This window comes from Spermophilus citellus (genome assembly GCF_964194105.1).
Source record: "Spermophilus citellus genome assembly, chromosome: 6".
In the NCBI taxonomy this organism is placed as follows: domain Eukaryota; kingdom Metazoa; phylum Chordata; class Mammalia; order Rodentia; family Sciuridae; genus Spermophilus; species Spermophilus citellus.
Window position 1 is genome coordinate 8,975,927 of NC_138187.1, and position 27,222 is coordinate 9,003,148.

At 53.4% G+C, this 27,222-nt stretch overlaps 2 protein-coding genes across 10 annotated transcripts in view; one reads left to right on the forward strand and one right to left on the reverse strand.

The window, feature by feature from the left end:
* Window positions 1-18,116, forward strand: part of NPRL3 (NPR3 like, GATOR1 complex subunit) — a 35,327-nt gene extending 17,211 nt beyond the window's left edge. For 4 of the 6 annotated variants that reach the window (XM_081298544.1, XM_081298545.1, XM_081298549.1 and 1 more), the window contains 9 exons: window positions 163-316; window positions 1,869-1,950; window positions 7,459-7,596; window positions 9,202-9,358; window positions 12,901-13,007; window positions 13,447-13,663; window positions 15,658-15,847; window positions 16,501-16,693; window positions 17,264-18,116. In XM_081298544.1, coding sequence (XP_081154670.1) covers window positions 163-316; window positions 1,869-1,950; window positions 7,459-7,596; window positions 9,202-9,358; window positions 12,901-13,007; window positions 13,447-13,663; window positions 15,658-15,847; window positions 16,501-16,693; window positions 17,264-17,429 — 1,404 coding nt within the window. In that variant the 3' untranslated portion in view covers window positions 17,430-18,116. The remainder of the gene's footprint in view (window positions 1-162; window positions 317-1,868; window positions 1,951-7,458; window positions 7,597-9,201; window positions 9,359-12,900; window positions 13,008-13,446; window positions 13,664-15,657; window positions 15,848-16,500; window positions 16,694-17,263) is intronic. The other 2 variants (XM_081298546.1, XM_081298547.1) reach the window with 1 other exon arrangement.
* Window positions 18,108-26,767, reverse strand: MPG (N-methylpurine DNA glycosylase). 4 transcript variants are annotated; one of them, XM_081298553.1, is made up of 4 exons: window positions 25,015-26,767; window positions 24,067-24,297; window positions 21,179-21,383; window positions 18,108-18,493 (listed from the first exon to the last, which is right to left on the reverse strand). In XM_081298553.1, the coding sequence occupies exons 2-4, from the start codon at window positions 24,283-24,285 to the stop codon at window positions 18,114-18,116; spliced, it is 804 nt and encodes a 267-aa protein (XP_081154679.1). In that variant the 5' UTR covers window positions 24,286-24,297; window positions 25,015-26,767; the 3' UTR covers window positions 18,108-18,113. The 4 variants fall into 4 exon arrangements, with proteins under 4 accessions (XP_081154679.1, XP_081154680.1, XP_081154678.1 ...); XM_081298554.1 differs by having other exon boundaries at window positions 25,217-26,761; XM_081298552.1 differs by having other exon boundaries at window positions 25,136-26,748.
* Between the last annotated feature and the right edge of the window lie 455 nt (window positions 26,768-27,222).

The following is a 27,222-nucleotide window of genomic DNA, read 5'->3' on the forward strand; positions in this document are numbered from 1 at the left end:
TTTGAGACAGGGTCTTGCTGAGTTGCTGAGGCTGGCTTTGAACTTGGGATCCTTCTGCCTCAGCCTCCAGAGCTGGAAGGACAGGCAAGTGCTATTGTGCCTGGCCTGTTACTTCCTTTGCACCTGTGGCACATTTAGATCTGTGTGGCTTCTCCCCTGCAGGCCAACGCTGACCCTTCTGTGATCAACTGTCTGCATACCCTGTCCCGGCGCATTGCTACGGTGCTGCAGCATGAGGAGCGCCGCTGCCAGTACCTCACTCGGGAGGCCAAGCTGATCCTGGCGCTGCAGGACGAGGTGTCCGCTGTGGCTGACGGTAAGCAGCAGTGAGAGTGGTTCTGGGCTGGCTGATGGCATCTTCTGATGTGGACAGCTCCAGGTTTCCCAATTAGCATCGTCAGAGCACTTGGGTGCTTGCAGTCTCGGGGCTTTCAGTGCACTGGGCATGGCTGAGGAAGTGCTCACAGCAGCCTTGTGCCTCAGGGACTGTCCCCTTTTTGTGGAGAGGCTGTATGAGCTTAACATTGGGCAGGTGAACCCAGGGCACATGAAGACTCCCAAGGGACTCATTCAGATTAAGTCTGCTTTCTCAAATGGATGTGCCCAGACTGACTTCCCAACTGGAAGGATTCCCTTCCCCACATGCGGCAGCACCCTTCAGTTAGCACTGACACCTCTGCCTGGCCCTGCCCCTGTTAGAACCTTGGTCATGGGTACGAGTTGGGGAGAGGCTGGCAGGAATGTCCAGTCTTAAGGTGAGTGGTTTCCATTCCCTGCTTTTAGCCAAACTAAAGGTGGGTTTAATTGAATTATGCACTAACCAGTTATCAAAAAAAGTATTTGCAGGCTGAGTTTTGGCTTAGTGGTAGAGTGCTTGCCTGGCATGCATGAGGCATTGGATTTGATCCTCAGCACTACATAAAAATAAGTTAAAGATATTGTGTCCACCTAAAACTAAAAAATAAATATTAAAAAAAATAGTATTTGCTGGCAGGCCACCATATAACTTTTGGTATACCCGTAGTGCTAAGCCATGGGGTACATGATGATAAACTCCACTCCTTTCCTAAGGTCAGAAGCTCATTTGGAAGATGCAGGTGGAACAGAGCTGCAGTCAGGCTCAGCCTTGGTAGCTCTGAATAGAATTGGTGAATGTCATGCACAGACTGGCAGCAAGAGCGGCCCGGACTTTGGTGTAATTTCACACTGTTTGAAAATTCACTGGCAAGGGCTGGGGATATAGCTCAGTTAGAGGAGTGCTTTCCTCACATGTACAAGGCCCTGGGTTCAATCCCCAGCACCCTCCCTCCCCGACCAAAAAAAAAAAAAAAAAAAAAGAAGAAGAAGAAATACGAAAGAAAGAAAATTAGCTGTCAAAACTTGTGATGTAGGGTGGGGCACACTGGTGCACACTCATCATCTCAGTGACTTGGGAGATGGCAAGTTTGAGGCCAGGCTCAGCAACTTAGTGAGAGTCTGTCTCAGAATAAAACATAAGAAGCTGGGGGTATGGCTCAGTGGTTAAGCACCCCTAGGTTCAATTCCTGGTACCCAAAATAAGTAAGTAAGCTGCATCAACATACATGTGTGAGAGGAGGGCCTGGAACACACCAGCCAGCAGGGCAGTGGCCTGACAGTGCAAGGCACAGGCCTTTGGGACAGGGCAAAGGTTTTGGGCTAGTGTGTTCCATGAGAAGTGGTAGGACAAACAACCCGTGTTCAGTTCACAGGACGCAGGTTGTGTGAGAAGCAGGGAGTTCCCAATGGGTGGTTTTAGGTGACTCAGTTGGAGTGTCAGCTTCTGACCAGCCTGTGCATAGTTTCTTGCTGTGGAAGCTTTGAAATCTTCTTTGTTGTGATTGTTACAGCAAATGAAGGCCCACAGTCCCCGTTCCATCACATCCTGCCCAAGTGCAAGCTGGCAAGGGACCTCAAGGAGGCATATGACAGGTAGGCAGGTGGGCATGCTCTCTGGCTCTCCAGGAGCCTGGGGCTATCTGCACCTGGGTCCCTGATTCTGGACACTGTTCTGGTGTTTGGATGCTGGCGCTCCACTGAGATGGGGCAAGAGCACGAAGACTGTGGCTACTCTTATGAGAAGTGACTTTGGTAGCCATTTTCAAATGATAGCCCCTTTGCTAGGTAGCATGCGCCTAGTTGGAGCATTCACCTCTGGACTCTCCTTAACACAGAAAACCAGCCAGAAGCTGTGTGTGAGAGCCTGGAGGTGCTCTTGCTGAGGGGGACAGTGGAATTCTGGTCCCACCTTGGTTGGTGAGTTCCACTTTTTTTCACCCATGAAGAAACTGGCTCAGTGGACAGAGCTGGGTGGGGCTGGCTGTGCTATTTCCTGCTCTGGGAGTGTCTGAGGGCAGCAAACACTAGGGGGCATCAGGGAAACCCTGCACCATCTGATTACATTGGTGGCTGAGCACCAGCTCTATTAAATGTGGACCAGCATGACGTCCATTTCTTCTGCAAGGTCTTCTGTCTGACCACTGCTCCTGTGGCCCCGAGATGTTCCCTGGCTCTGAAGCTGCAGCGAGAGGTGTATACCCAGCTGCCACCCCTCCTAGAGCTTTGCCTTCCTGCTCCTGCACCTGCAGCACCCATTCACATGCTGCCTTGTCACTGCAGGGCCCACACAGTGCCAGCACAGTGCCTGGCAGATGCTGCCTGGCACACCTTTCTGCGCAGCACGGGTGGGTCTGGTACCTCTGCCTGCCCTGCAGTTGTGGCCTCCTCATATCTCCTCCTCGTGGTGAGCAGCTGTGGTTGATGTAGAGCCCTGTGTTCCCTCCCTCCCTCCCTCCCTCCCTCCCTCCCTTCCTTCCTTCCTTCCTTCCTTCCTTCCTTCCTTCCTTCCTCTTAACCACTTAGAAGGGGCACTTAACCACTGGGCCACATCCCCAGCCTTTTTTTTTTTTTTTTTTTTTGTATTTTATTTAGAGACAGGGTCTCACTGAGTTGCTTAGGGCCTCACTAGGTTGCTGAGGCTGGCAATCCTCCTGTCTCAGCCTTCTGAGTTGCTGGGATTACAGGTGTGCACCACCACACCCGGCTCCCTGTATGCTTTACATGGCTGCTGTGACATGTGCTGCTCAGTCATCTGTGGATGTCATTTTGTGCTTGTGCCTCATTGTCCCTGAGGTGGATCCTGGAAAGCATCACACATGGTTGATGCGTCTCCTCTGGGATGTGTGCTTGCTTGATTTGCACTTGCACCAGCGGCAGTGTGCCAGGCGCCTCTCCCTGGATTTGCCAGGGAGCTTGGTAAATTTTTCAGTTTAAATTATGGAGAGGTGGTGAGTCTTCTTGTATGTTTGAGTTGTCTCATTTTCATTTCTCTGAGTCGTATTTGGATCCCTCACCTGGTTGGTAAATGCAGGTTTCTTCAAGGGGGAAGCAGCTGTGCTCTCTGTGACCTGTTGTACTTGCACTTATGTCACCTGGTAACCTCTGGGTGAGGGCCTCCCTGTGTCAGAGGACTTCAAAGCGTCTGCAAGCAGCCACTGCCACATCCTGACTAGAGCAGGACCTTTGAGGTTGCACAGGTGTTTTCTTTGTGGCAAGAGAATGGCTGCCCTCTGCTCTTGAGTTGGCTGAGCTGGAGATCCCTTCCTTGGAAGTTGGTGGCTTGTTCTGAGTGGGAATCTGCAACACCTCCAGCTTGAGACTGAAGCACAGGAAAACCTGTGGCTTTCTGTTTCTAGAGAAAGAAGGAAAGTGGTTTCTTAGGTTTGGAGTGGGGAGATTGGAACTTGTCCACCAAATGCTTATGTGACTGTAGTGCCACAGCTCAGAGGGTCAGGTGGCCTGGGCCACCTGGGGGGCACAGTTTTGAGGAGCACACACATTCAAGGTTCAGGTGAGAATGCTCAGCCCTGGTGTTCTTCCCTTGACCAGGCACCCCGTGTACTGGGAGTTCTGGCCCTGAGTCCTGCCCCAGAGATGCTGGGAGCTGCACTGTTCTTACGGGAGAAGTTCCCACCCCCACTTGGTGCCTGCATAGCTCTGGAACTGCCTGAGCATCCTCTGGCCTGTGGCCTGCCGTCCATCCTCATCTTACCTGGTCCATGGTGGGTCTTGAGACCATGCCCATAGGAGAGGCTGCGTATAGAATCAACCAGGTAGCTGAGAACACAACACAGCTCCTTTCTTCTGACAGTGGCCTTCTGCCAGATCCCCGGGGAATTTCTCAGAGCAGAATTGAAAGACAAGAAGCTGTGAGGCTTAATGAGACTGTGGATCTGACTGGGGCATTTCAGAGAGACTAGTCCCGAGTCGATGTCTTCATCCAGAGCTAGGGTTGTGCTATAACTGAATAGCCTGGTCATCCTGGTCACCTCTGGGACCTGCTATGCCTGTGAATCTAGGCTGGGAGTGTGGCTCCCTCAGGAGGCCACCCTGACTGTTCCAGCACATGCTTCCCTGGGCAGTGCTATGACCTCAGTGAGAGCATCTGCTTTGTTCATGTGACCACTGGATTGTGTCCCCCAAGAGGGCAGGGACATCCCTTCAGTAGCAGCTCTAGTGCTCAGCATGTGGAGGAACACTGCTCTTCCACTGTTGGTGGAAGAAACCTAGAACAGCAGGAGGGATAGTGATGTGGAAGTGTCCTATGGAGTTCTCTCAGGCACAAGGGCCTGAGGTGGACCTGGGAGGGCAGAGCCTGGGGACATTGTGGGGGCCTGGCCGGATAGGAGGCATGTGGTGTTGGGCCTCACACTGCTGGTTTCTAGAGCAAGGCCGGCCTGCACAGGAGTGTGTATTTCCTGCGCATGGGCTTCTGCATGACGTTACCAACTGGGCTCTTGCGGTGCACTTATACTTCTTGGGTTGCACAGTGCCCCCCACGTGGAGCATAGCCCAACCTGAGTATGGGGCCAGAGGATGCAGTGCTTGGGATAGCATTACAGGTCTCTGTCCTAGGGTAGGAACATGACCAGAATGAGACCACAAAATGACCTTTGAATTGTTAGCTAACGGTTGGGAATTGGCATCCTCTTCCAGATGCTGAGTGTGAAGGGGGTAGGTTGGCTTGGGCACACCCAACTTGGGTGTGGAAGATAACATGTTGCCTTTGCACAGTCATTGTGTGGGATGCGGGGCTGTGGTAGGATCATCTATCTCCCCTTGCAGACTGGGCTGGGCCCTCCTGGTAATGTGAGAGCTGGATAAGCCTGGGGCACTGTGTTTTCAGCCAGACCATTAAACACCCTGAAGATAGAAGTACAAGCTAAGCAGCAAGCCTTTTAGGACCTAAACCATGGGTCTGTTCTTGAAACTGGGCTTTCAAACCAGGGACAAACCTTTCTCTTCCTTCCTCCTGGCAGACTTCACTGAGGCTCCTGACTCCCTGGAGTTGGAGGCTAGAGTCCACAGGCCCTTTCCTAGGACTGTTGTCCCCTGGCTGCTGTAGAGCTTTGCCTTGGGTGCTTCTGGCCATGGCACTGTGCCCCACACTGCAGAGCTTGGAACTTGTTAGTCTGAAATGAGCAGCTTCAGTGCCTGGTGCTCAGAGGTGCAAGGCGGCTGCAGGTGAGCAGATGCTCAGGAGAATAGAGTTGAGTCCACGTGGAAATCAGGGCACCCACATAAGCAGGCCCCATGCCGTCAGCAGTGTAAGGTGGCCAATCCTGTGTCCCAGATTTCCTTACACCCACAGTGGGCACTTGTCTGGCTCTCCCCGCCCCAGGCCCCTGCTCCATGCACCCATCTGTACCCTCTTCTCCTTCACCTGTCTTGCAGCTCTCTAGTGTTTCTCACAGCTGTGCAACTTGTTTATGGTCATGTTCATCTTCCTTGGTGCTGCTGAGTTTGAGCCCCCAAAGTGCAAGGCTGTAAGGAGTTCTGCCCTCTGAACAGTGTGGGAAACAGTTTTTGGTGCCTCAGCACCTCTCAGGTGGTTGTCACCTGTGTGCAGCATTGCTGAGCTCTTTGAGCAGGAAATAGCAGTGAGTGAAATGGTAGGAGTCTTGGTGTTCAGTTTTGGTTCTTGGCCAAGAGCAACCATGAACTACTCTGGTGACTGTGGCAGGAGGAGCCAATGTTCAAAGCCAGCCTGAGCAGCTTAGGGAGACCCTGTCTCAGAATGAAAAATAAAAAGGGCTGAGGATGTAGCTCAGTGGAAGTGTGCCCCGGGTTCAATCCCTAGTACCACTAAAAAGGAAAGAAAGAAAAAAGAAGAACTTTTTACTTTCACCATCTGACCACCATTGAAGTGGAGGAGCCTGGCCAGTAGTTCCCATGGAGTTGGCCACTGAGCAGCCAACTGGACCTCCTTCTCGCTCCTCTCTCCTGCTGCTGTGGATACTGATATCCTAACTGTTGCTTACTCACATTAAGCAGCTAACACCTGGGTCCCCTGGCAAGTCTCACACAGTGTCATTTTTGATTCCTTAAGAGGCCAGGCTGTTCCTCAGGATTTGACATGAATGCCAACCCTGTGGAGAACCTGAGAGAGAAACTTGAGCTATTGGTCTGTTTCTTGAGGATTTGGGGACAAGGCTGTAAGAATGTTCTACAGGTGCCAGGAGGGGTTGTGGGGCTGCCTACACACTGGCCATCTCGGCTCTAGATGCTAGTGTGTTCCAGAGATCTGAGGGGCTTTGTGCATTCTGACCTGGGGCGGGCTGAGCTCCTTACCCCTCCTGGAGCTGCTGATCAGGAGCCTCAGCACCTCTCAGGTGATTGTCACCTGTGTGTAGCATTGCTGAGCTCCACACTTAGCTCCATGTAGATGTCTTGGCTTAACCCCAGGGGGAGTTAGAACCAGCAGAGCAGGTTGGCGGTGATGGGAAAAGCACTTCTTGGCTACTCTCCTGAGTGGAAACAGGATGGAAGGAGGCCCTGTCTCAGTGGGTGGTTTGGAGAACTGTCCTGAGCTTTGCTTCTGTTTGAGAACTGAGTTGTTCCATAGAGGGACACAGGAGGGCCATTGACTTTCACCTCAGCCAGGTCAGGATGGAGCCCAGGGAGCATCTTCCCCAGGTGCTGACACATCCCACCACTATAACTTTCTAGGAACCTTGACATTCCCTCTCCTACTCACTTCTCCTCTTGGGACACAGCCTACACCCTGCCTGGCAAACCTGTGAGGGCCAGCACCAGGTATTCATGGCAGGCCCCTTCACAGGATGGACATGCTGTGTGTGCCAGGTAGGCAGGCAGGGGGCCAGGTTAGATGCCCTAGAGGTAGAAGAAGCTTCCATTAAACCCTAGTAGGCTGAGTGGGCCACAGACACCCCTTTTCTAGTGAGAGATGCATTTGTGTGTGTTCTTAACAAGCTTTCTTACATGCACTGAAAAGATGCTTTCTGGTCCATGAAGTTTCCCCCTGCAGTTTCCTCCACCCAGCAGAGCAGTGTGCTGGGGCCACACTGGGTCTGGTGCTATGATCTGTGCATGCACTTAAGAGTGTTGCTGTGTGAACAGTCCTGGCTTCACTCTCTGCAGCCTGTGCACATCTGGTGTGGTGCGGCTCCACATCAACAGCTGGCTGGAAGTGAGCTTCTGTCTGCCCCACAAGATCCACTATGCTGCCTCCAGCCTGATTCCCCCTGAGGCCATCGAGCGGAGCCTGAAAGCCATCCGGTGAGAGCCCTTCCCTGTGGTCACCACCTGAAGCTTTGCCTAAGACTTGTTCCAGAAATTCTCTTTTCTGAGCTGGGTGTAGTGGTATACACCTGTAATCCCAGGGACTGGGAGACTGAGGCAGGAGGATTGCAAGTTCAAAATCAGTCTCAACAATTTAGTGAGGCCCTAAGTAATTTAGCAAGTCCCTGTCTCAAAAAAAAACAACAACAACAACAAAAAAACACATTAAGGGCTGGGGATGTGGCTCAAGCCATAGCGCGCTCGCCTGGTATGCGTGCGGCCCGGGTTCGATCCTCAGCACCACATACCAACAAAGATGTTGTGTCCGCCGAGAACTAAAAAATAAATATTAAAAAAAAAATTCTCTCTCTCCTCTCTCACTCTCTATTTAAAAAAAAAAACACATTAAAACTATTTTCTGGGTGTTGTGTTGATGCAGGTAGTCCCAGCTACTTGGGTGCTTAGTGAGACCCTATCTCAAAAATTTTAGACAGACAGACAGATAGATAGATAGATAGATAGATAGATAGATAAATGGGGCTGGGGGTGTAGCTTAATGGTAGAGCACCCCCTGAGTTCAATCCCTAGTACTGCCAAAAAAGAAAAAAATATATTTTCCTCTAAAAGTTGTCAGGTAGAATTCTGCTCTTAGTAAACCATGATTTTGTGTCCAGTTCTGTTCAGAAATGACCATCCCCTCTCCCCTGGGCCTCCCAGCCAGCCTGGGTGAGTGGGCCTTGATGGGCTGTGTGGCTGAGCATGAGGAGGAGCCAATCCTGGGCCAGGGCAGATGTCATCTCATGGTGACGTGGACCCCAGTTTCTCGGCTACATTGATTTTCTCTGAGGGGTGAGCTAGACCCAGTCTTGCGGCACAGGCACACATGCGCCTACACCAAGTCCCCTATTTCCTTGAGTACTATCTAAATAGTAAAAAGAAACCTGGGGGCTGGGGTGTGGCTCTGTGGTGGAGCACTAGCCTAGCCTATGCGAGGCTCTGAGTTTGATCCCCAAACAAAAGAAAGAGGAGGAAAGAAACCTGGTGTGCTAAGGCTGTAGCTTAGTAGTAGAATGTGCCTTGTGTGCAATCCCAGCACCACCAAAAAAAAAAAAAAAAAAAAAAAAGAAGAAGAAGAAGGAAAAGAAAGGAAATCTGGACGCATTCTTGAATGTTTGGAAACCAGGGAAAGCAAAGCACGCCTGGACCCTCCCCACCCCCATCGTGTCCCAAGTGACGCCTTCCCTCCAGTCCCTTGCTAAATATATTTTTAGGTAGTTCTATTCGTAGTCTGTGGAGAGGATTTTGCTTTTCCCATGTTTGAGACCATTTACTTAGGAAAGATTCTTTGATTCATTCAATCAGTAAACCTGTGCTGGGCACCCCAGAGGTAGAGTATGGCCCACCTCAGTTTTGGTCTAATTTGTTTTCTCCCAAGGGCAGCAGTGAGCCTTGCAGATTTTTTATGAAGTCTCCTGGACACTGCTGCCCTTCTCTTTGGTTCCTCCCTCATCCCACTTCTCCACAGTGCAGTGAGTTCCGGGTGCCTGCCTGCTGCAGGGGCCCTATGATTCACAGGCCCACTGGCATGACTTTGCTTCTCAGCCCCTACCATGCCTTGCTGCTGCTCAGTGATGAGAAGTCCCTGCTGAGTGAGCTCCCCGTCGACTGTTCCCCAGCTCTGGTGCGGGTGATCAAGACCACGTCTGCTGTGAAGAACCTACAGCAGTTAGCCCAGGATGCTGACCTGGCTTTGCTGCAGGTAGGGCCTGGGGGACTTGGATTGCATGCAGAGCAGGCAGCCCCAGGGTGGTGGTGGGAGGCACCAGGAAAGCAGGTTGCTCACCATGCTGCCTCCCAGGCCCTCTCTTCAGCTGAGAGCTATTGCATTATATGCCCTGACCAGGCCAGTTCCTGGAGTGCTATGGGAGGCAGGAGGGAGGAACTCCCAGCACTAGGCAAAGGTCTGGAGGACAGGACCCAGGGCTGGCTTTGCGGGGGAGGTGGCACATAGTGCACTTGGCCAGTGCATGAAGTCTCCCAGAGGCACAGGAACAAGCGTGTGGGACATGAGGGCAGAAGCTTGCACATGGGTCCGCCACATGCTGAGCCAGGGCCTGAGCTGTGGCCTTCACACTGTGTACGTTTGTGCTGCCTCTTCTTTGTATGAGATGCCACCCTCTTGCTGGGCCATGCACTCTAAGGGAGGGACCCTCAGCCTTGTCCAGGGTGGATATGATTGGAGTGCGGGCAGGGCACAAGAAGAAGCTGGCAGGCAAGGACCCAGCTTTTGATGGGGTGACATTGGCCAGGGCGGTGGGTACCATCCAAGGAGAGGACTGGGAGTGCCTGTGGGTGGCCCAGGGTGTCTGGTGTTGGTATGCACCACATGGCCACCAGGGGGCAGCAGATGCCAAGGCTAGGCCACTTGGGCTCTGCTTGCCCAGGTCCCTAAGCTCAGCTTGGCCTATGAAGTTCCTGCAGTGACATTTCTGCCTATTTTTTTCCCAAAACAGCATTTCAAATTCTCCTTCAGTGTGATTCTGGATGTGCTCTGTGTGCCCTGACCTTTATCTGCTCTGCTAGAGCACGCACTGGAGTCTGGCTTTGTGCTTCACTCTGGCTCCTGGACTGGACAGGACCCAGTGAGGACCGCATCCTGTTCACCCATGTGGTCTCACCATTCCAACACTTGCTGGACAGGGCCAGTATGGGGAAGGCTGAGGCTTTGCATACCCTGTTGTAAGTGCCGAAAGGAGCCGGGCACTCAGTCTTCACTGTGCTGAGCCTGCGCCTCACCCTTTCTTGCTGCAGCAAGGCTGTGTGGAAACCCTGAGGCCAGCCTTTAAGCAGGGTGCCATGCCCCCAGGTGGCACCAGTCCTTTGGGGAGCATCTTCCTCAGGTGTGAATGTCACAAGATGTTTTAACATCACTCATGCTCCATCTTAGTGCAAATAGTGTTCAATGGTAAAAGCAGTATATTCTTACTCAGTTGGGCACAGTGGCCATACCTGTAACCCTAGAGATGTGGGAAGCTGAGGCCGGAGGATTGCAAGTTCTAGGCCAGCCTGGGCAACTTAGTAAGACTCTGTCTCAAAATAAAAAATAAAAAAGGGGCTGGGGTTGTAGCTCAGAGGTAGAGCGCTTGCCTTCCACATGTGAGGCATTGGATTTGTTCCTTAGCACCCCATAAAAATAAATAAACAAAAGTATTGTATCCATCTACAACTAAAAATTTAAAAATAATAATAATAATAAAAATTTTAAAAAAGACTGGGAATGTTGCTCAGTGGTAAAGCACTGCTGGGTTCAACCCCCAGAGCCAATAAATAAGTAAATAAATATATTCTCTATTGAAAATTGAAATGTTACAGGTATTACAGAGACAGAAAGAGGAAGTCCCTCTAATCTAATATTCCAGAACCTATAGATCTAATATAATCTAATATTCCAGAGCCCATATATCCATCTAGTTTTTTTTTTTAAGACAGAGAGAGAGAGAGAGAATTTTTTTTTTATTTTTCAGTTTTCAGTGGACACAATATCTTTATTTTATGTGGTGCTGAGGATCGAACCCAGCGCCCCGTGCATGCCAGGCGAGCGCGTTACTGCTTAAGCTATATCCCCAGCCCAACCTGAGATGGGGTCTGTATATATTGCCCAAGGTCTTGAACTCCTGGGCTCAAGGGTCCTTGTGTTTTGGCTTTCTGAGTAGATGGGACTATACGTGCATGCCACTGAGCCCTAAAAAAAAAAGCACATAACTTTGAAATAAAGTTATGGTCACATTGTATATTATTTGTTTTTTTTCAGTATGGGGAGTTGAACCCTACCACTAAGTCAATCCCCAGCCCTTTTATTTATTTATTTATTTTAAAATAATTTTTTAGTTGTAGATTGACACAATGCCTTTTTATTTATTAATTTTTATGTGGTGCTGAGGATCAAACCCAGTGCCTCATGCATGCTAGTTAAGCCCTCTACCATTGAACCACAACCTAGCCCTATTTTTAATTTTGAAACAGAGATTCACTATGTTGCCTAGTCTGGCCTCAAACTTGTGGTCCTCCTGCCTCCGCCTTCTGAGTGTATGTTCCTTATGACTGACTAAATATTGACCCTCACAGATCTACATCCGAACCCCAGCACCTGTGGGTGTGGCCTTTTGTGGGACTTCACAGATGTTAGGATGTTAAGGATCTTGAGATGGGGAGATTTTCCTGGTGGGACCTTAATGTAATCACAAGGGCCCAGTTAAGCAAGAGTCAGAGTGACCATGGAGCCACCAGCTGAGGGACACTGGCAGCTGGAGGAGGCAAGGGCAGGTTCTGTCCTGGAGTCCAGAGGGAGCATTGCTGGGTTCTGGCCCTGTGACTTCTAGCCTCTAGCATGGTGCTCTGCTTGTGGAGATGGCCTGGAAGAGGCAGAGACCAGGCCAGCTGCTGCAGCAGAGAGAAGAGTGGAGACAGGGAAAATGGGCAGCTCTGCATTTGGGTTGAGAGAAGAGGGGCAGTGATGGACCTGCTGTTTCCTCCGTGTTGATACCGCTGGGGGTCCCATTTGCTGAGCTGAGTAGATGTGTCCTGTGCAGCACAGCAGGCCTCTGTCCAGGTAGGGGTGGTTCAACACACTGGAGGCCCACCTGCCCCAAGGACAGAATGTATCCAGGGAGACACAGGCAGGAGCACAACTGTTGCTCTCAGACCTCTCCTCCATGAGAAGCTGGGGTGCTTGAGGTTCCTGGAAAGGACTCCTGATATCTGAGGGCCCAGAAGAACAATGTGGCAGGATGTTCTCTAGGGGAAGGTAGGGCCCACAGGAACAAATCTGGGGCCTTTGGGTGTGCAGGGGTGTTAGGCTAGTAACTCCACATCTACTCCTTCTTGGGGAGCCAAGCTGGGGTCCTGGTGGGTGTGCGTAGGGCTGTGCCTCTCCTGGGACACCCAGCCAAGCCCCCTGCCTCGCTGGGTCCACCTGAACTACCCAACATTCCAAATGTCCCCATGCTCTTGGGCTTGAAGCCTGGGCCTGACAGTAGTGTTCCTCAGCAAGAGCACAGCAGCACAGAGTCTGGCCAGGAAGTGGCAGCGGTAGATAGTGCAGGCAACAGTGATGAAAAGGCTCTGGTCCCAGGAGACACTGTGGGACCTGCCACCTGGTGGGAGGTGCTGCCCAAGTCAGGGAAGGGACTCCAGGGGCCATGGCCATAGGGTCTATGCTGCATGAGCTTTGGACCAGCTTCTCCAGAGCAGGAAGACCATAGTATCCTAGGCCTGGTCCTCCCAGCCATCTGTGGCCTGCAGGTGTTCCAGCTTGCGGCTCACCTGGTGTACTGGGGCAAAGCTGTCATCATCTACCCACTGTGTGAGAACAACGTCTATGTGCTGTCTCCCAATGCCAGCGTGTGTCTGTGAGTACTGCCAATGCCCATGGCGGGGAGGGTGAGTCCCGCCAACCCTTCTGGGGATGCTCCCTGGGCTGCCAGGCTCCAGAGGCACTGGAGGCCTCGAGGCTAGGCTCCCACTCCCACCCAGTGACTGATTTCAACTGTGCCCATCCTGATTCTGGTCTGGCTGGCCCTGCCTGCATCAGGGCCACTTCCTCCTGACCAAGATCAGAGAGGGGTTTGGGGTAGCTGGTGCCTGTGGTTTCTGCTACCCCTTAAGGGCAAGTGCCAGGACTCTGTCCACCTGAAGGCTTGCCCAGCTCTGCCGTGTCACCTTACATTCATTCTGTCCTCATAGCGGCTGGCCCACCCAGCACAGATTCCCTATTGCCCTCTGAGGGCCTGTGCTGAGGGTGCTGCCCACAGGTCTGCTGTGCCCACCACTGGACTCGCCTATCCCCAGGTATTCCCCGCTGGCTGAGCAGTTCTCCCGCCAGTTCCCATCCTGCGACCTGCCGTCCATCCTTGCCAAGTTCTCTTTGCCTGTCTCCTTGTCTGAGTTCAGGAATCCCCTGGCACCCCCTGCGCAGGAGGTGAGTCGTGGCAGCTGCAGGAGCTGTAGACCCTCAGTGCTGCTGCTGTTCTGCCTTGTTTTGGGGGCTTGCTGTTGCAGGTGGCAGGTGAGCACTGGCTGTCTGGGGTGCCCACAGATGGAAGGTGTCCCCCCACTCCAAGTGAGTTGGCCTCTTGCCCACTTCCCTGGGTGTTCAGGGGGGTCCTGTGGCCACCGGGCCTGGAATCTTCTTATCCAAGGGTCCTGGGTTGGGTGTGGGGAGGCTTCTTCCTGACATGGCAGATGGTATGTGGCTTCCTGTGTGGACTGTAGGGTGTCACTGTTCATAGGTGCCAGGCAGGTTTGCCCCTTCACTGGTCAGATGGGATAGGACAAGTGTCTGAGATAGGCTGGGTGTTCTCATGGCTTTCTTTCCAAAAGCCAAGTATTTGTTTTAGTTAAATCCAGATCTACCAGGCAAAACCCGTGCTTAAAATCAAGCCCTTTCCCTTCTCAAATTGTGAATGAGAGTAAGATCCTGGTGTTTTCAGCTCATTTAGACGCTGAGCGTGACAGAGCTCTAAATACCGTCTTTCATGGAACATGATTTCTAGGAGCCCTGCCAGCTTCTTCCAGCTCAACAAGACACTCTGCATCTGTACCCTGCCTCCTCCGTCCTGGGCAAGGGCTGGCAGTGCTCCCACCCAGCAGAAGCTTCCCAGTATCATGTGATGGGGTGGGTTTTGCAGGTCATTCCCTAGTGGCTGCCCCAGACCCTGTAGGGGCTCAGGTGGAGCCAGGTTTGGTTCCCTCAAGTCCCTGGGATGCATGCTCTAGTGCTTATGAAGCCCCTTGCTGTTCTTTCTTTTTTTTTCCCCCAATACTGGGGATTGCACTGGTACTCCACCAGAAGCCCTTTTAATATTTTATTTTGATACAGGGTCTTGCTAAGTTGCCCAGGCTGGCATCCAACTTGTGATCCTCTCACCTCAGCTTCTGAGGTGCTGGTATTATGGGTCTGCACCACCATACCTTTATTTCTTTTTTTCAATATTTCCTTAGTTCTAGATGGACACAATATCTTTATATATTTATTTTTATGTGGTGCTGAGATTGGAACCCAGTGCCCCACACATGCAAGGCAAATTATCCACCACTGAGTTACAACTCCAGTCCCCCTTTTTTTCTTTCTCTTTTTTTTTTAATTTTTATTTTCTAGTTGTAGAAAATAAAAATTAAAAAAAAAAATAAAGGACATAATACCTTTATTTTTATGTGGTACTGAGGATTGAACCCAGGGCCTCACACATGCTAGGTGAGTGCTCTACCTCTGAGCCACAATCCCAGCCCCCCCTCCCCCTTTATTTCTTAATTTCACTTTAAGTTTATATATTTTGCAGTCCTTTTGAGTTTTGTTTTTTTAAAGGATTAGCACGTACATTCCCCCATTCCCCTCCCAACCCTAGCCCAGGTGACCCTAGTCAGCAGTTCCTTGCAGGCCTTCAAGGAAGAGACTGTCCATACATACACCTTGCTCTGGGTCTAGGACCTGCACAAGGCACATTGCTCTGTTTTAGGTCCAGCCACAGAGGGCCTGGCCTGGACCTGTTGTATGGTGAGAGGGGCACTGGCTCCACCCTGAGCAGGGGACCCTTTCCTGGCTTCCTTCTGGGTCTACTTGTGTGTCCAGTGCAGACTTCAGGTGTATCCAGAAAGAGGACTTTCTGCCAACAACCTCTTTCCAAATGGTGTCTGGGTTTGCCCAGGGGTGGACTGGCTCACTAGGACCAGCAGCAGCGCCCAGTTATCTGAGGCTGAGGAAGGCAAAACAGAGATGGTTCTACCTCAGAAAAGGGAGGGTTGCATCCCAGGCCCTGCTCCTTCGCCAGACACTAGCACAGCCCAGGTGTGTGGTAGGAGCCAGTGTGGTGTGATTCGGGACCTCCCTTGGGGCAAGTAGGCATTGCAGAGCTTCCCAGCAGCTGTGGGCTCTTTTTTCTGAGGTGAGGGGCTTTCCTGCCAAGGACTCAGCACCAGAGTATGCCGAGCCGTTTGGGGCCATGGCCATAGGAGGTTGGCACTGGAATGGGGGAACTGGCCTTACCCACTGCCTGCCCACAGACCCAGCTCATCCAGATGGTGGTGTGGATGCTGCAGCACCGGCTCCTCATCCAGCTGCACACTTATGTCTGCCTGATGGCTTCCCCCAGTGAGGAAGAGCCCCGCCTGCGGGAGGAGGACGTCCCCTTCACTGCCCGGGTTGGCGGCCGCAGCCTCAGCACACCCAACGCCTTAAGCTTTGGCTCTCCAAGTAAGGTTCCCTCACCTGGGTCATCTGGAGACATGGGGTGGCAGCTAGGAAGTGTAACAGGTACCTCCACAAGGCTGCACACGTGTGTGTCTGCCTCCATGTCTCCCGTGGAGACCCTTCCTGTCTTCTCTGCCCACCATGGCTATCCTGGGCCTCTCTAGCAGGATCTTGCTGGCCAGGAGCAGCCCCAGCCTGGGATCAGAGCAGGATTTCACTTCACCAGGATAGTTGAAACCCCTGTGCCTGAGGGCCTATGAGGAGATTGTCTGTCATGGTCACTTCTAGGAAGATCCCTAAAGGTGGAAATCCATTGCCAAGTGCTGGGCCCCAGGTTAGGGGCAAGCTGTGGGCTTCATGCAAGGACCTTGCCTGTACAGGTGCTCCATTTTCCAAGCTGGGTGAGGTGGTAGGATGCCCAGATATGCCTAGGGGGTATGCCATGGACCTATTCAGGGTCCTTGGGCTGCTCCCACGTTCTAGGTCAGACCCACAAGGGGGAATGTCACACCTAGGGGATGGGTGTCAGCCAAGTTTCTGGGTAGGGCAGCTGGGGAACCAGGAGGAACCCTACGTGTGTCCCTAGGTGGGGGCTGGCTCTGCCCTCACTGCTCCCTTGGCATCCTGGAATCCACCCTGACCTGTACTGCCCACAGCCAGCAGTGATGACATGACCCTCACCAGCCCCAGCATGGACAACTCCAGTGCAGAGCTGCTCCCCAGTGGGGATTCACCACTGAACAAGCGGATGACGGAGAGCCTATTGGCCAGCCTGTCAGAGCATGAGCGGGCAGCCATCCTCAGTGTACCCGCTGCCCAGAACCCTGAGGATCTGCGCATGTTTGCCAGGTGGGGGCTGGTGGCTGGGTGGAGCTGTACAGAAAGTGGAAGGGGCATACCTGACATGACATGTGCCAGGGTGAGATGGCATCTCAGCACTGTCACTGAGGTCTGGGGCCTACATGCCTTTCTTTGGAAGTATCCCCTGCAAGTTCTTACCTGAGTAGGACTTGGCAGGGATTTGCCCAGGACCCCTGCATCTTATAGGCCTGACAGCCTGTCCCCCAACCCTGACTGGAGGTGTGTGGTTTCCTGGGAGATGTAAGGCTGCCAGCATTAAGTGTGAACCACACTCTAGACCCTGGAAAGGACCATCTGCAGCCTTGCTTAGGGACTCCCTGCTACAGCAGCATGGGAGAATGGAGCCTCTGGCAGCCTCTTTCCTGCTCTGGGGTGCAGTCTTCAGTGGCTCTAGATGTAGACAGCTGTGCTTCTTGTTAGGACCACTTCATGCCCACTGCTGGTCACCAGGGACTCCAGTGGGCATTGGGTCCAGGATGCTGAGCTAACCCCCACCAGTGTTTGTCAGAGGCCTTCGGGGTGCGGGCCATGTCTCGGCTAATGCCACCCCTCCTCCAGGCTCCTTCACTACTTCCGCGGCCATCACCACCTGGAGGAGATCATGTACAATGAGAACACTCGGCGCTCCCAGCTGCTCATGCTCTTTGACAAGTTCCGCAGTGTGCTGGTGGTGACCACCCATGAGGACCCTGTCATTGCCGTCTTCCAGGCTCTGCTCACATGAGCCAGGCAGAGAATGGGGTGTGAGGGTGGGCACTGCATGGGTGGCCAGCCCTGGCATGACTGAAGGCTTGCAGAGCCCTTGTCCTTATCCTTACCACAGGCACCTTGGTTCAGCAGCAGCTGTGAGGCCATCATCCTCTGTGCTCTTTTAACTCTCACTTGTCCTCGCAACAGCCTTACCATCACCAAAAGCTGAAGGGTGCCTTCTAGACTCGCATCTGGTGAGGACAGTGTCCTTACACATGCACATAGGCTGTTTTGACCCTCATCCTAGCCCTGGCCATATTTGCGGTGACCTTGCCCCACTTTGTGTGCTATCCTGAGGGATATATTCCTTCCTGCCTTCTGATGGCATCAGCATGTGTGGCCACCTCACCCAGCACCACCTCTGCTCACCATGCACTGCATCCCTCCCAGATAGCTACAATCCTCTCCTGGCCCAGCCTCACCACAGCACCACATAGGTCACCCTTGTGGTGGGTGGCAGCTCAACTTCCTGCCAGGACCCTGCCCCAGAATGTGCATGTACTGTGTGGCTCTCCTGTTGACCCTAACCCTGGAGGAAGGACTGACTTTAGGCATGTGATGATCAACCAGGGGCTCTGTAAAGACAAAACAGTTCCCTAGAAGCAAAACATTTATTTAGTTTTTAAACAATTAAAAAAAGCCTGAGTGGGCTCTTTGCTCAGGTCTGTGTGTTCTTCTGCTCAGCTGCTTTGTCCACCACACTCACCCATGGGCTGCCCTGGAAGTAGAAGCGCAGGGGCTTTTGGGTCCACTCCCCTGCGTTGCCAATGCCCACACGGGCTGCTGCCACCACGGCTGGTCTATTGGGGCCCAGCAGACCATACTCCAGCCACATGGCCTCGTCCTGGGCCAGGTCCCGCTGGTCAAAGCTCTTGTCAATAGCCAGGGCCTGGCACAGCTTAGAGGGACCGTTACAGAGCTCACGGTCCTTGAGGGTCCGGCTAAGGGTGCCTTTCCGGAGGTTGTTGCGAAGCTGGCGCATAGTTTCCAGACCCCCAAGGGGCTCAAGTGCTCGCAGTAGGACACAAGTGCCATCCCCTGTTGGACAGATAGACAGTTTGGAAGCAGAGCCTCCCTGGCCCTTGCCTTCCTGCTCCAGTGCACCTCCAGTGTCACAGTGCTGACATGGTTGCTCACTGCCTTCTGGGTCTGCCCCTCCCTATGTCTAGACTCCTCTGCACACCTGCATCCACAAGGCAGCTGTTCCTTCTGTAGGGACCCCTTGGCTGCCACCACAAAAGCACATGCTTTCCCTTCATCTTCTTAATAACTTTATTTTCTTATGTGGTGCTGAGAACCAAACTCAGTTCCTCACGCAGGCTAGGCAAGCCCTCTATTACTGAGCTACAACCACAGCCCCTTTCCCTTCATCTTGTATTTGGTGGCAAGTGTGAGGCCCCAGCAGCTGGTGCTCCTGGACTGGCATAACCCTGCTAGGAAGTGGGCAGTCCCAGGACGAGCCCAGATTCCTAGCCAGGCACTATGGCTCCCCATCTGTCTGCCACTCAGCAACCTGTTGGCCAAGCCTGGAAGTTGGCCTGGGCACAGGATGTTAGAACAGCCGTGGCTCATGATTCAGTAGAGGGACTGTCCTCCACCTCTCGGTAAGCATGTCAGGAGATGTCCACAAGAGGTCTTCTCCAGCCCAGCCCTGTCCTGCCCTATCAGTCCAGGCTACTTCAGGGACCCACTAAGAAGGCACAGATATCCAAATTCCTCTAGACCTGAATGTCTGGGAGGGCCCCTGTTATTACTGGTCTTGGACAATGATGACCTGGATCCAGGCCAGGACAGCTCTGACCCTCCAGTAAAGCTGCTCACCTATGCACCCTGGACTCCCAGTCACCTGGGAGTCAGGCTTGGCCCAAGTGTGGCCAAGCTAGTACCCACTTTTGGGCCTTGGCCAGGTGGGTCTGCTCCCAGCCTCTGCTCTGCGTCAGCACTCAGGGCCAGTCCAAGTGAATGGAGCCATGCCCTGCAGCAAAGCTTGCAACTAGCAAGTGCTGGGTTCTTGTGAGCCCCATAACCAGCCAGTTTTCAAAGAGATTCAAAACAAAGCCTGGAGGTTCCAGTCCCTCTGAGTCTTATGCTACTTCCAGCTTGCTATTTGCTCGCCCTCTGTGCCCACCTTCACTTTTTAAATTTTTTGGCAGCGCTAGAGATTGAATCCAGAGCTTTGTGCATGCAAGGCAAGCACTCTGAGCTATATTCCCAGCCCTACCCTGAGTCACTTTTGCAGGAAGTAGGCAGACCCCTTGCTGAGCCAGAGCCACCTATAAAGGAAAAGCAGCTCAGCCTCCACTCTGGCACACCTCTTTCCTGGCTCTTGCACAGAATGTACTTGAGTCTCACATAATGATAGAAACACCATTACTCTCTTCTTGCCCAGCCTCCACCACCTCACCCCTGCTCTGCTGCACAGTGGCTCCAGCCTTGGCAGTCTGGCTATTCTCCTCCTCCTGAACCTGGCCCCTCTGAACTTCCACGTACTGCCTCCACCTGCACAGGTGACAACCATATCCTCAGCCACCACTCTTATCTGGATGATCCTAACCTTGTCTTCACCCATGTGGGGGTCCTGCCCCCACAACCTGTATGTTCCTGGGGCATCTTGGTCACATGTTCAGAAAGGAATAGGTCACATCCCTGCCACCATTCCACTGGCCATAGCACCAAGCACTTCTAGGCTCAGCCTTTCTCCTGAGGCCAGCCCTCCCCTCCTGAGGTTAGTTATTGCTAACAAGGAGCTCTGCAACCAGCTCTCAGGAGTAATCATGGCTCTCCAGGAAGGGCTCCCACCCTCCTGGATAACTAATCACTGAGAGCTTTCCTCTATGGGGCTGGTCCTGCAGTCCTTGTGTCCCCCAGTCTCCAAGGCTCTTGTACTTGACATCCTTAGCTGTAGGCTCTGGGCAACCAAAATCCCCACGTCATTGCACTGTCCAACAGACATGGCCTGCAGCATGGCATACTGTGACCCTCTACTGTTTTCCCCAAACAGTCTGGTTGTCTGGTCAGCAGTGGCTTTGACAGGATGGTGCTCTGAGTTCACCAAGGGCAGAGTCTACACCAGAGCCATACTCACAAGTGAGGGCTTCTCTCAGAGCACCAAGCCAGCAACTCCACTGTGACAACTCCACTGTGACAACTCCACTGTGACAGAGGCTCCTGTGTGGTGAGGGCTGTCCTGTGCCTTATAGGGGTTCGGCAGCACTCCTGTTTTCAACCAGTAGATGCCAGTACCATCCCCAGCTATAAAATGACCAAAAACGTCTCCAGATATTGCCTAATGTCCCCTAAGGGGCATAATTGCTCCTGGCTGAGAACAACTGATCAGACCCCACAACAGGCCACTTGATAGGCTCCTGCAATTGCTCAGCTCAGCCCAGACTGATCTCTCCTTTGCTTCCCTACAACTTGCTCTTTCCACATCTACCCCAGTGCTTTTTGCCATCAGCTTCAAGCTCTGGGATCAGTGGTAACCTCATGGAATCTGTCTGCTCTGCATTCAGGTGTGTCCCATAGCCTCTATCCCACAGGGGCCCAGTCCCATTAGCCAACCATGCCCTATCAATGCAGCCAGAGCTCCTGAAACCCGGACTTGGCCCTGGCAATGGCACTACCTTCCTCAAATGCCTGCAAACCCAGTCCTCCTGGGAGTCCCCCAACTACTAGCTAAGGGGGCTGTGCCAGTCCTGCTCCCTCATTGCCAACATTACTAACCTTGGCTAGAGACATTCATGCAGAAGTACATCCCATAGATAATGTACACATACAGGGTCCCGGGTTTCATGAACATGCCGCGGTTGCGGGTGGTCTGCCGGCCACCCCTTGAGTGGGCAGCTTCATCCTCTGGTCCCAAGTATGCCTCAGTCTCCACAATGCGGCCACGGAGCTCTGTGCCGTCAGCAAGTCGCCGGACAAGGACCTGTGTGTGGGTAGTCTGCTCAGGGCCAGAAGGGATAGGGATACACCCACCCTGACAGTCTCCAGCTTGTGCAACCTCTCACTAGCTCAGAATGTGCCAGACTCAGCCAGGCCCTCTCACCTGGCACCTGCACCGTGTCTCCTAAATAGATCCCAAAAGCCACCACTGAGGCCACAAGCCCTATTAGATGACCACCATGTAGGCTGACCTTCAAGTCCTCCCTACTTCCTCTCCCATTTCCCTTCAGAGGACTATATCAGCACGAGGCTGGCCAGTGTGGAAGGTACAGGTTCCCAAGGGTATCCATACATGGCCTCCTGGGGTATGCCAGAGCCTGTGGAGTGACCTTCCAAAGCAATCACAAAAGACCCTCACACTCAGCTCCCACCAACCAGCTCTAAAGCTTTTCTGAATAGCAGGACCAGCTGCCTGCAGTTCCCTAGCCTGGACCACTGTCTTGGGAATGGCCAGCAGTTCTGCCCCTGTGCTTGAAGACCCAGACCTAGGCCTGACTCAACCAGGGTTCACAGCAGAACTGCAGGGACCAGCCAAATCTACAGCAACTGCCTCATCCTTAGGTCAGAGGGACCAGTTGGAAGGCCAGCCACCTTGAACTCAGGTTAGGGTCAGCTGTGGTGCCTGAGGGTCAGTATCACAGGACAGGATGGATTGATGACTGTACTGGAACCTAGAAATGCCCACAGGCATCCAAAGCACTGGGGACAGGAGTGAGTACCTTGGGTTTGGCCTGATCATCTCCAGAGGAGAGCTTTCCAGGACTCTGAGGAGGCCTGCCCCCATGCCTCCTGGCACCCTGGGGCCCAGCTACCCTTCTGAAGGGAGCACACCTTAGTTCTCTGGTACATGTTCCTGGGGGAGGCAGCACCCTTCTCAGCTCAGAGGGTGACTTATTTCATAGCTTTTGTTTCAGTGCTGGAGACTGAGCCAGGGCCTTAAGCACTCTTAAGCACTCTACCCCTGAGCTACATCTTCAGCCCTGAAATGAACTTTTTGATAAAAGTGTGACCCTGCTGAGGGTCTGCAAGGGCACCCACTGGGAAGTTATCGAAAAGGCTGTCCTCCTCGACCAAAGGGATAGAGGGTGAGCACCCTCTTCTCTGCTAGACATCATCCTGTCCACCAACAGACTCCAGTAGGTATGATACAGGCCTAAAAGGAAATGACATGCCAAGGACACTGGCTAGAGGTGGATGCACTCTGATGCTTGACCATCAATCCTGGGGTGCACCTGCCCCACATATTGTTTGTCATGTCATAAATGTTCAATATCTAAGTTACTTTCAGAAAGATCCTCTGGCCCTTGCAGCTGAAAGCATCTTCATGGGAACAGAATCTCATCCCTTCTCCACTAAGCTAGGTTTTTTTTTTTTTTTAAGCACCCGGGTTTTGTTTGTTTGTGTTTTGTTTTTTGGTACCATGGATTGAACCCTGGGGTACTTAACCACTAAGCCATATCCCCAGCCCTTTATTTATTGAGACAGGATCTTGCTAAGTTACTTAGGGCCTTGGTAAGTTGCTGAGGCTGGCCTCAATCTTGTGATCCTCCTGCCTCAGCACAAGGATGGTCCATGAGTCTGGGATCACAGGTGTGCACCACCACACCTGAGTTAGCACCAGACTCTTGGTACATGTTCCTGGGGGAGGCAGCACCCTTCTCAGCTCAGAGGGTGACTTATTTCATTAGCTTTTGTTTCAGTGCTGGAGATTGAGCCAGGGCCTTGAGCACTCTGGTTTTTCTTTTCTTTTTTTTACAAGAATTTTTTTAAAATCTTTATTTATTTTTATGTGGTGCTGAGGATCAAACCCAGTGCCTCACATGTGTGAGGCAAGAACTCTACTGCTGGGCTAACCCCAGCCCCAACACACTGGTTTTTCTATTAGTCACAGAAACTGGCTCTCTTGGCCATTTCAACCTAAAAGTAGGCTTGTTAAAGGACAAAGGGTAGGCCAAGGAATCTCTGGGAGAGCCAGCAAGCCAGTTCTGGGACTTTGATACCCAGGAACAATACCCAGATGGTACTCAAGACAGACCTAGCCAAGACTCCATGGCTGTGCATGTGTGGTGACAGGGTACATGGCAGGCCACCCCAGGATGGTCCCTGCTCCACTCCAATATGTCCACCAGAGCCCAGATCCTGAATCTACATTGAGCCATAGGGGCCACTGGGCTGCCAGAGCTGCCACTGTGAGCCATGTGGTAGGAAGGTAGCTGTCCCAAGGCAATTTTGATGCTGGAAATCTGACAGTGGCTGCACAGTTCCCGTGTGTCTAAAACTATCAGAAATGTCATCCTGACGAGTGCTGATTGTCAGGAGACAAGGCAGGCAAAGGTGGCCAGCCCCTCAAAGATACAGGGCCAACAGTGTTATAGTACCTCCAAGTGACCTACCCTGAAGGGGTCCCAAGTAGACAGGGACTAAGCATCCATGTCCCAGGTGGGAAAGCTGGCAGTGAACTGCTACTCTCCTTGCAAGTAAAGGAAGGAGGTGACAGCCCTCCTCCATCTGAGGCAAACAGCCCTCCTTCTCCCAGTGACCCCAGACAACTAAGATAAGGCTCTTCAGGGACCAGGATGGGAAAGCAGGGCCAGGTCAGGCTGAGAACAGTGGTGAGGGCCTCATGATGGCAACCTCAGCAGAGACGATATCACTGTTGATATTACCTGTCCCAGAAAGGCGCGGGCCAGAGGGATGGCTGGCTGGTCAAAAAACTCTGTTCCTAGCCGGGCAGGGTGGCCCTTTGGGCTGGAGAAATAGATGCTGCGCTGGGGGCCCAGGGAAGAGGCTGGTCTCAAGTGGGGCTCCTTTGGGGAAGGCGACTGGGCTGTGTCCAGTGGGCTCTGCTGCAACTCTTTCTCTGCCATTCGCTTTTTTTGCCCCATCCTTCGGGAAAGCTGCAATGGGAAAACAAAAGTATCTGAGTAGGAGGCAACAGAAAACTAAGTGGTGAAACAGGCCCTGGGAGTTCAAGGGCTCTGTCTGCCTCAGTTTTTTCATCTGCAAACTGTGGTACCGACCTTATGGGTTGCTCTGAGGCACAAACAATGCCAAGGCTGACATATTCAACCTCAAGTGATGACAGGCTGCTGGGTGGTAGGTGGACACTGCCCTTTGGGCCCTTCACACATGGGAGATGCACAGCCTGGTGACAAGGGCTGCAGGCCTGGGAGGGGATGTCTGAGGCTGCAGAGAAGGAGCTAGGACCCTCATGATCCCATTTATCATGTTGACCTCAGGGAACCTCCTGAGTTTGCTTCTGGAACCCTGCTCTTTGTACCCAACCCTAGCCAGGAATTTACAGTGTATATATGCATATGCAGGAATTTATGCATGCATGCAATCTCAGCTATTAGGGAGGTATGGCAGGAAGACTCCAATTTGTGGGTCAGCCTGTGCAACTGAGACTTTGTCTCAAAATAAAAAGGGCTGGGGATGTAGCTCATGGGTAGAGCACCCTCGGTACCAAAAAACCAGCCCAGACTCAGACAGAGCCTCTTTCCCCACGGGCTGCTGATGGAGGCAAGACTCCTACTGTCCCAGACTTGTCTGGCCCAGGAGGCCCTTAACACACAGCTGGGTGAAAATGGGGCTGATAATCTGCCCAACCCCACCTCAAATGCTCAGCGCGTGACCCCAGCCAGTCCCTAACTGCATTCTGCATTACTGCCCAGGGTGTCAAATAAGGAGCAAGTGGGGCGAGAGGTCCCTTCCGCCATCACATGGCCGGGAAACCTGAAGACGCATCCTCAGCGGGTCTGGGGCCTCGGGAAGCTGGAGAGGAAGACAGCAAGTGAGCGCGGGGCCTGGACGCGCCTTCCTGGGCCGCTGGTCTCCGGCGGTACCCTTGGCGCCCTGCCCCTCGAGACATCCATTATTTTTAACATCAGTGCTGACGTCCACGTCGGGCAGAGGCCGCCAGTCAGCCGTGAATGGACGCTGACGTGACCGTCTCTGCAGCCCGGCCCACTGTGCCAGCTCGCCGTGGGCTCAGCCTCCGCTTCGCTGCGGTCTTGCTCTCACCCGCTTTGGCCCGTGGCCGGCCCCGCGGCATCCGGTCACTGGGGGGCTCATGGGCGGCGGGCTCGTTCGGGAAATGGAGGCTTCATCAGGGCCCGCGGGCGCGGCCGCACTCTCAGGAGTTCCCATGGGGTTCGGCCTCGCAGCCGCCGGGAGTCTACATCCCTGGGACCCGCAGCGCGCCCGCCTCCCGCCGCCCGGAAGCGCCAGCAGCTGGGCGGGGCCGCGCCTGCGCAGTATGCACCCGGCGGGGGCGGTCGCGCCTGCTGAGGGGCAGAGCCCGGCCCAGTGAAGACTTCTCTTCCCGCAGTCCCCGGAGGCGGCTGGGACCTCCCTGCGTCTCGGCTGCCCCTGGTCGCCGACCTCCAAAGAGTCCGCCCCTACCAATAGTCATTACGCCGGGCAGCTGGCCTGGGCCCTTGAGGACCGGGTCGGAGCCCCTGCTTTGGGGCTAGGTCGGCACTATGGAGAGCGCGCCGGGAGGCGGCGGCCCAGTTCTCGACCCGGACTTGCCTACCCCTACTTCGGGGCATTTGAGTGTAGTGGGCAGGAAATGGACGCCTGGGCCGGGGTCGTTACAGCCGGTCAGAGGAAGAAAAGGGGGAGCAGCGGGATCTTTGTCTCTGTAGCGGAGCTCTCACCCGTCCTAGCGCCCAGGCATGTGGACAGTAGCTCGCCCACGTCCTGGGCGGGTCGGTTGGAGAGTGGCCAGCCTCCTCAAGGGGCTGAGGCCAGGGCCACGGCTGTGGAGACCCGTGAACACCCGCCCTTCTGGGCGGCAGCTGCCCTATACACTTTTCCCCTCCGCATAACCCAGCGCCTGCTCCCCACCCTGCCTCTGGGAAGGGCAGTGCTGGACCCAGAGAGGGAACCCTCAGGGGCAGCTCCTACACCAGCGTAGCCACCACTGCTCACTCTGCCCCTGTAGGGATCCTCTGGGTCTGCTGGGCCCTTATGCAGACAATATCACCACCAACACCACCCCGCCCCGACAACCCACCTCTGTCCTGTAAAAATCCTTGAGGGGCCTGTTCTGAGCTCTGATTTCTGTGACTGTGACCTTGGTACCATAGAGGCCTCAGAGCAATTGTGTGCAGTATGAAAGGTACTGGATAGGACAAAGGGATAGACCATGTCTCTTGTGACCCTCAGGTGAACAAGGCACTTGATATCCAGCTGCTTCTCTGTTGACCAGCTCAGGGGCTGAACTCTGACCCAGGCTGAGGCTCAGCCATCCCATCCCACCCCCAAGGGCCCCAACCGGGACTTCCTGTGGAAGGAGGGGCAGCCTCAGCCTGCTGCCTGCTGGAAGCCACCCAGCTGTTTGTGGCACTGCTAGCTGCTTCCGGGGGTGGGGGTGGGGGCAATGTGTTATAAATCCCTGCTATTGAGGCAAGCCTGGATGTGACTCCCACCCCTTTCCTCCTTATCCCCTGCAGCCATTCTGCCCAAAGACTCCCCCTTCCTGTGAGAACAACCCCCACAGCCCTTTCCCTTTCAATGTATGAGGGAAACTGAGGCCCCAGCTAGACCCCTCTCTCCCTGATGAAAGCATGGGGATGTGGGTGTTGTAGAAATCATGGGCATTCTGAAGGATTCTCCTTTCATCCTTTCATCCGGGATGAAAGAGAGGCTCATTCCATTTGGTGGGTAGCCTGGACTCTGCCCCAGAAGGAGGTGGGGCCTGCACCAGCATCCCACTTCTCCAGATGTTTTGGGCTGAGTATGTGTGGGGGGGTATGCAGTCTCTCCCTCCCTGCCCCCTACTTCCTGGTTGTGGTGTAAGGCTCCCTCTGAAGGCT

Coding starts and splice junctions, on each gene's coding strand:
- MPG (XM_081298551.1), bottom strand. CDS start 25,549: ATGGGAACTCCTGAGAGTGCGGCCGCGCCCGCGGGCCCTGATGAAGCC. Junction 21,384..24,066: donor CCCGCGCCTTTCTGGGACAG/GTAATATCAACA, acceptor ACCCACACACAG/GTCCTTGTCCGGCGACTTGC. Junction 18,494..21,178: donor CATGAATGTCTCTAGCCAAG/GTTAGTAATGTT, acceptor TCTGTCCAACAG/GGGATGGCACTTGTGTCCTA.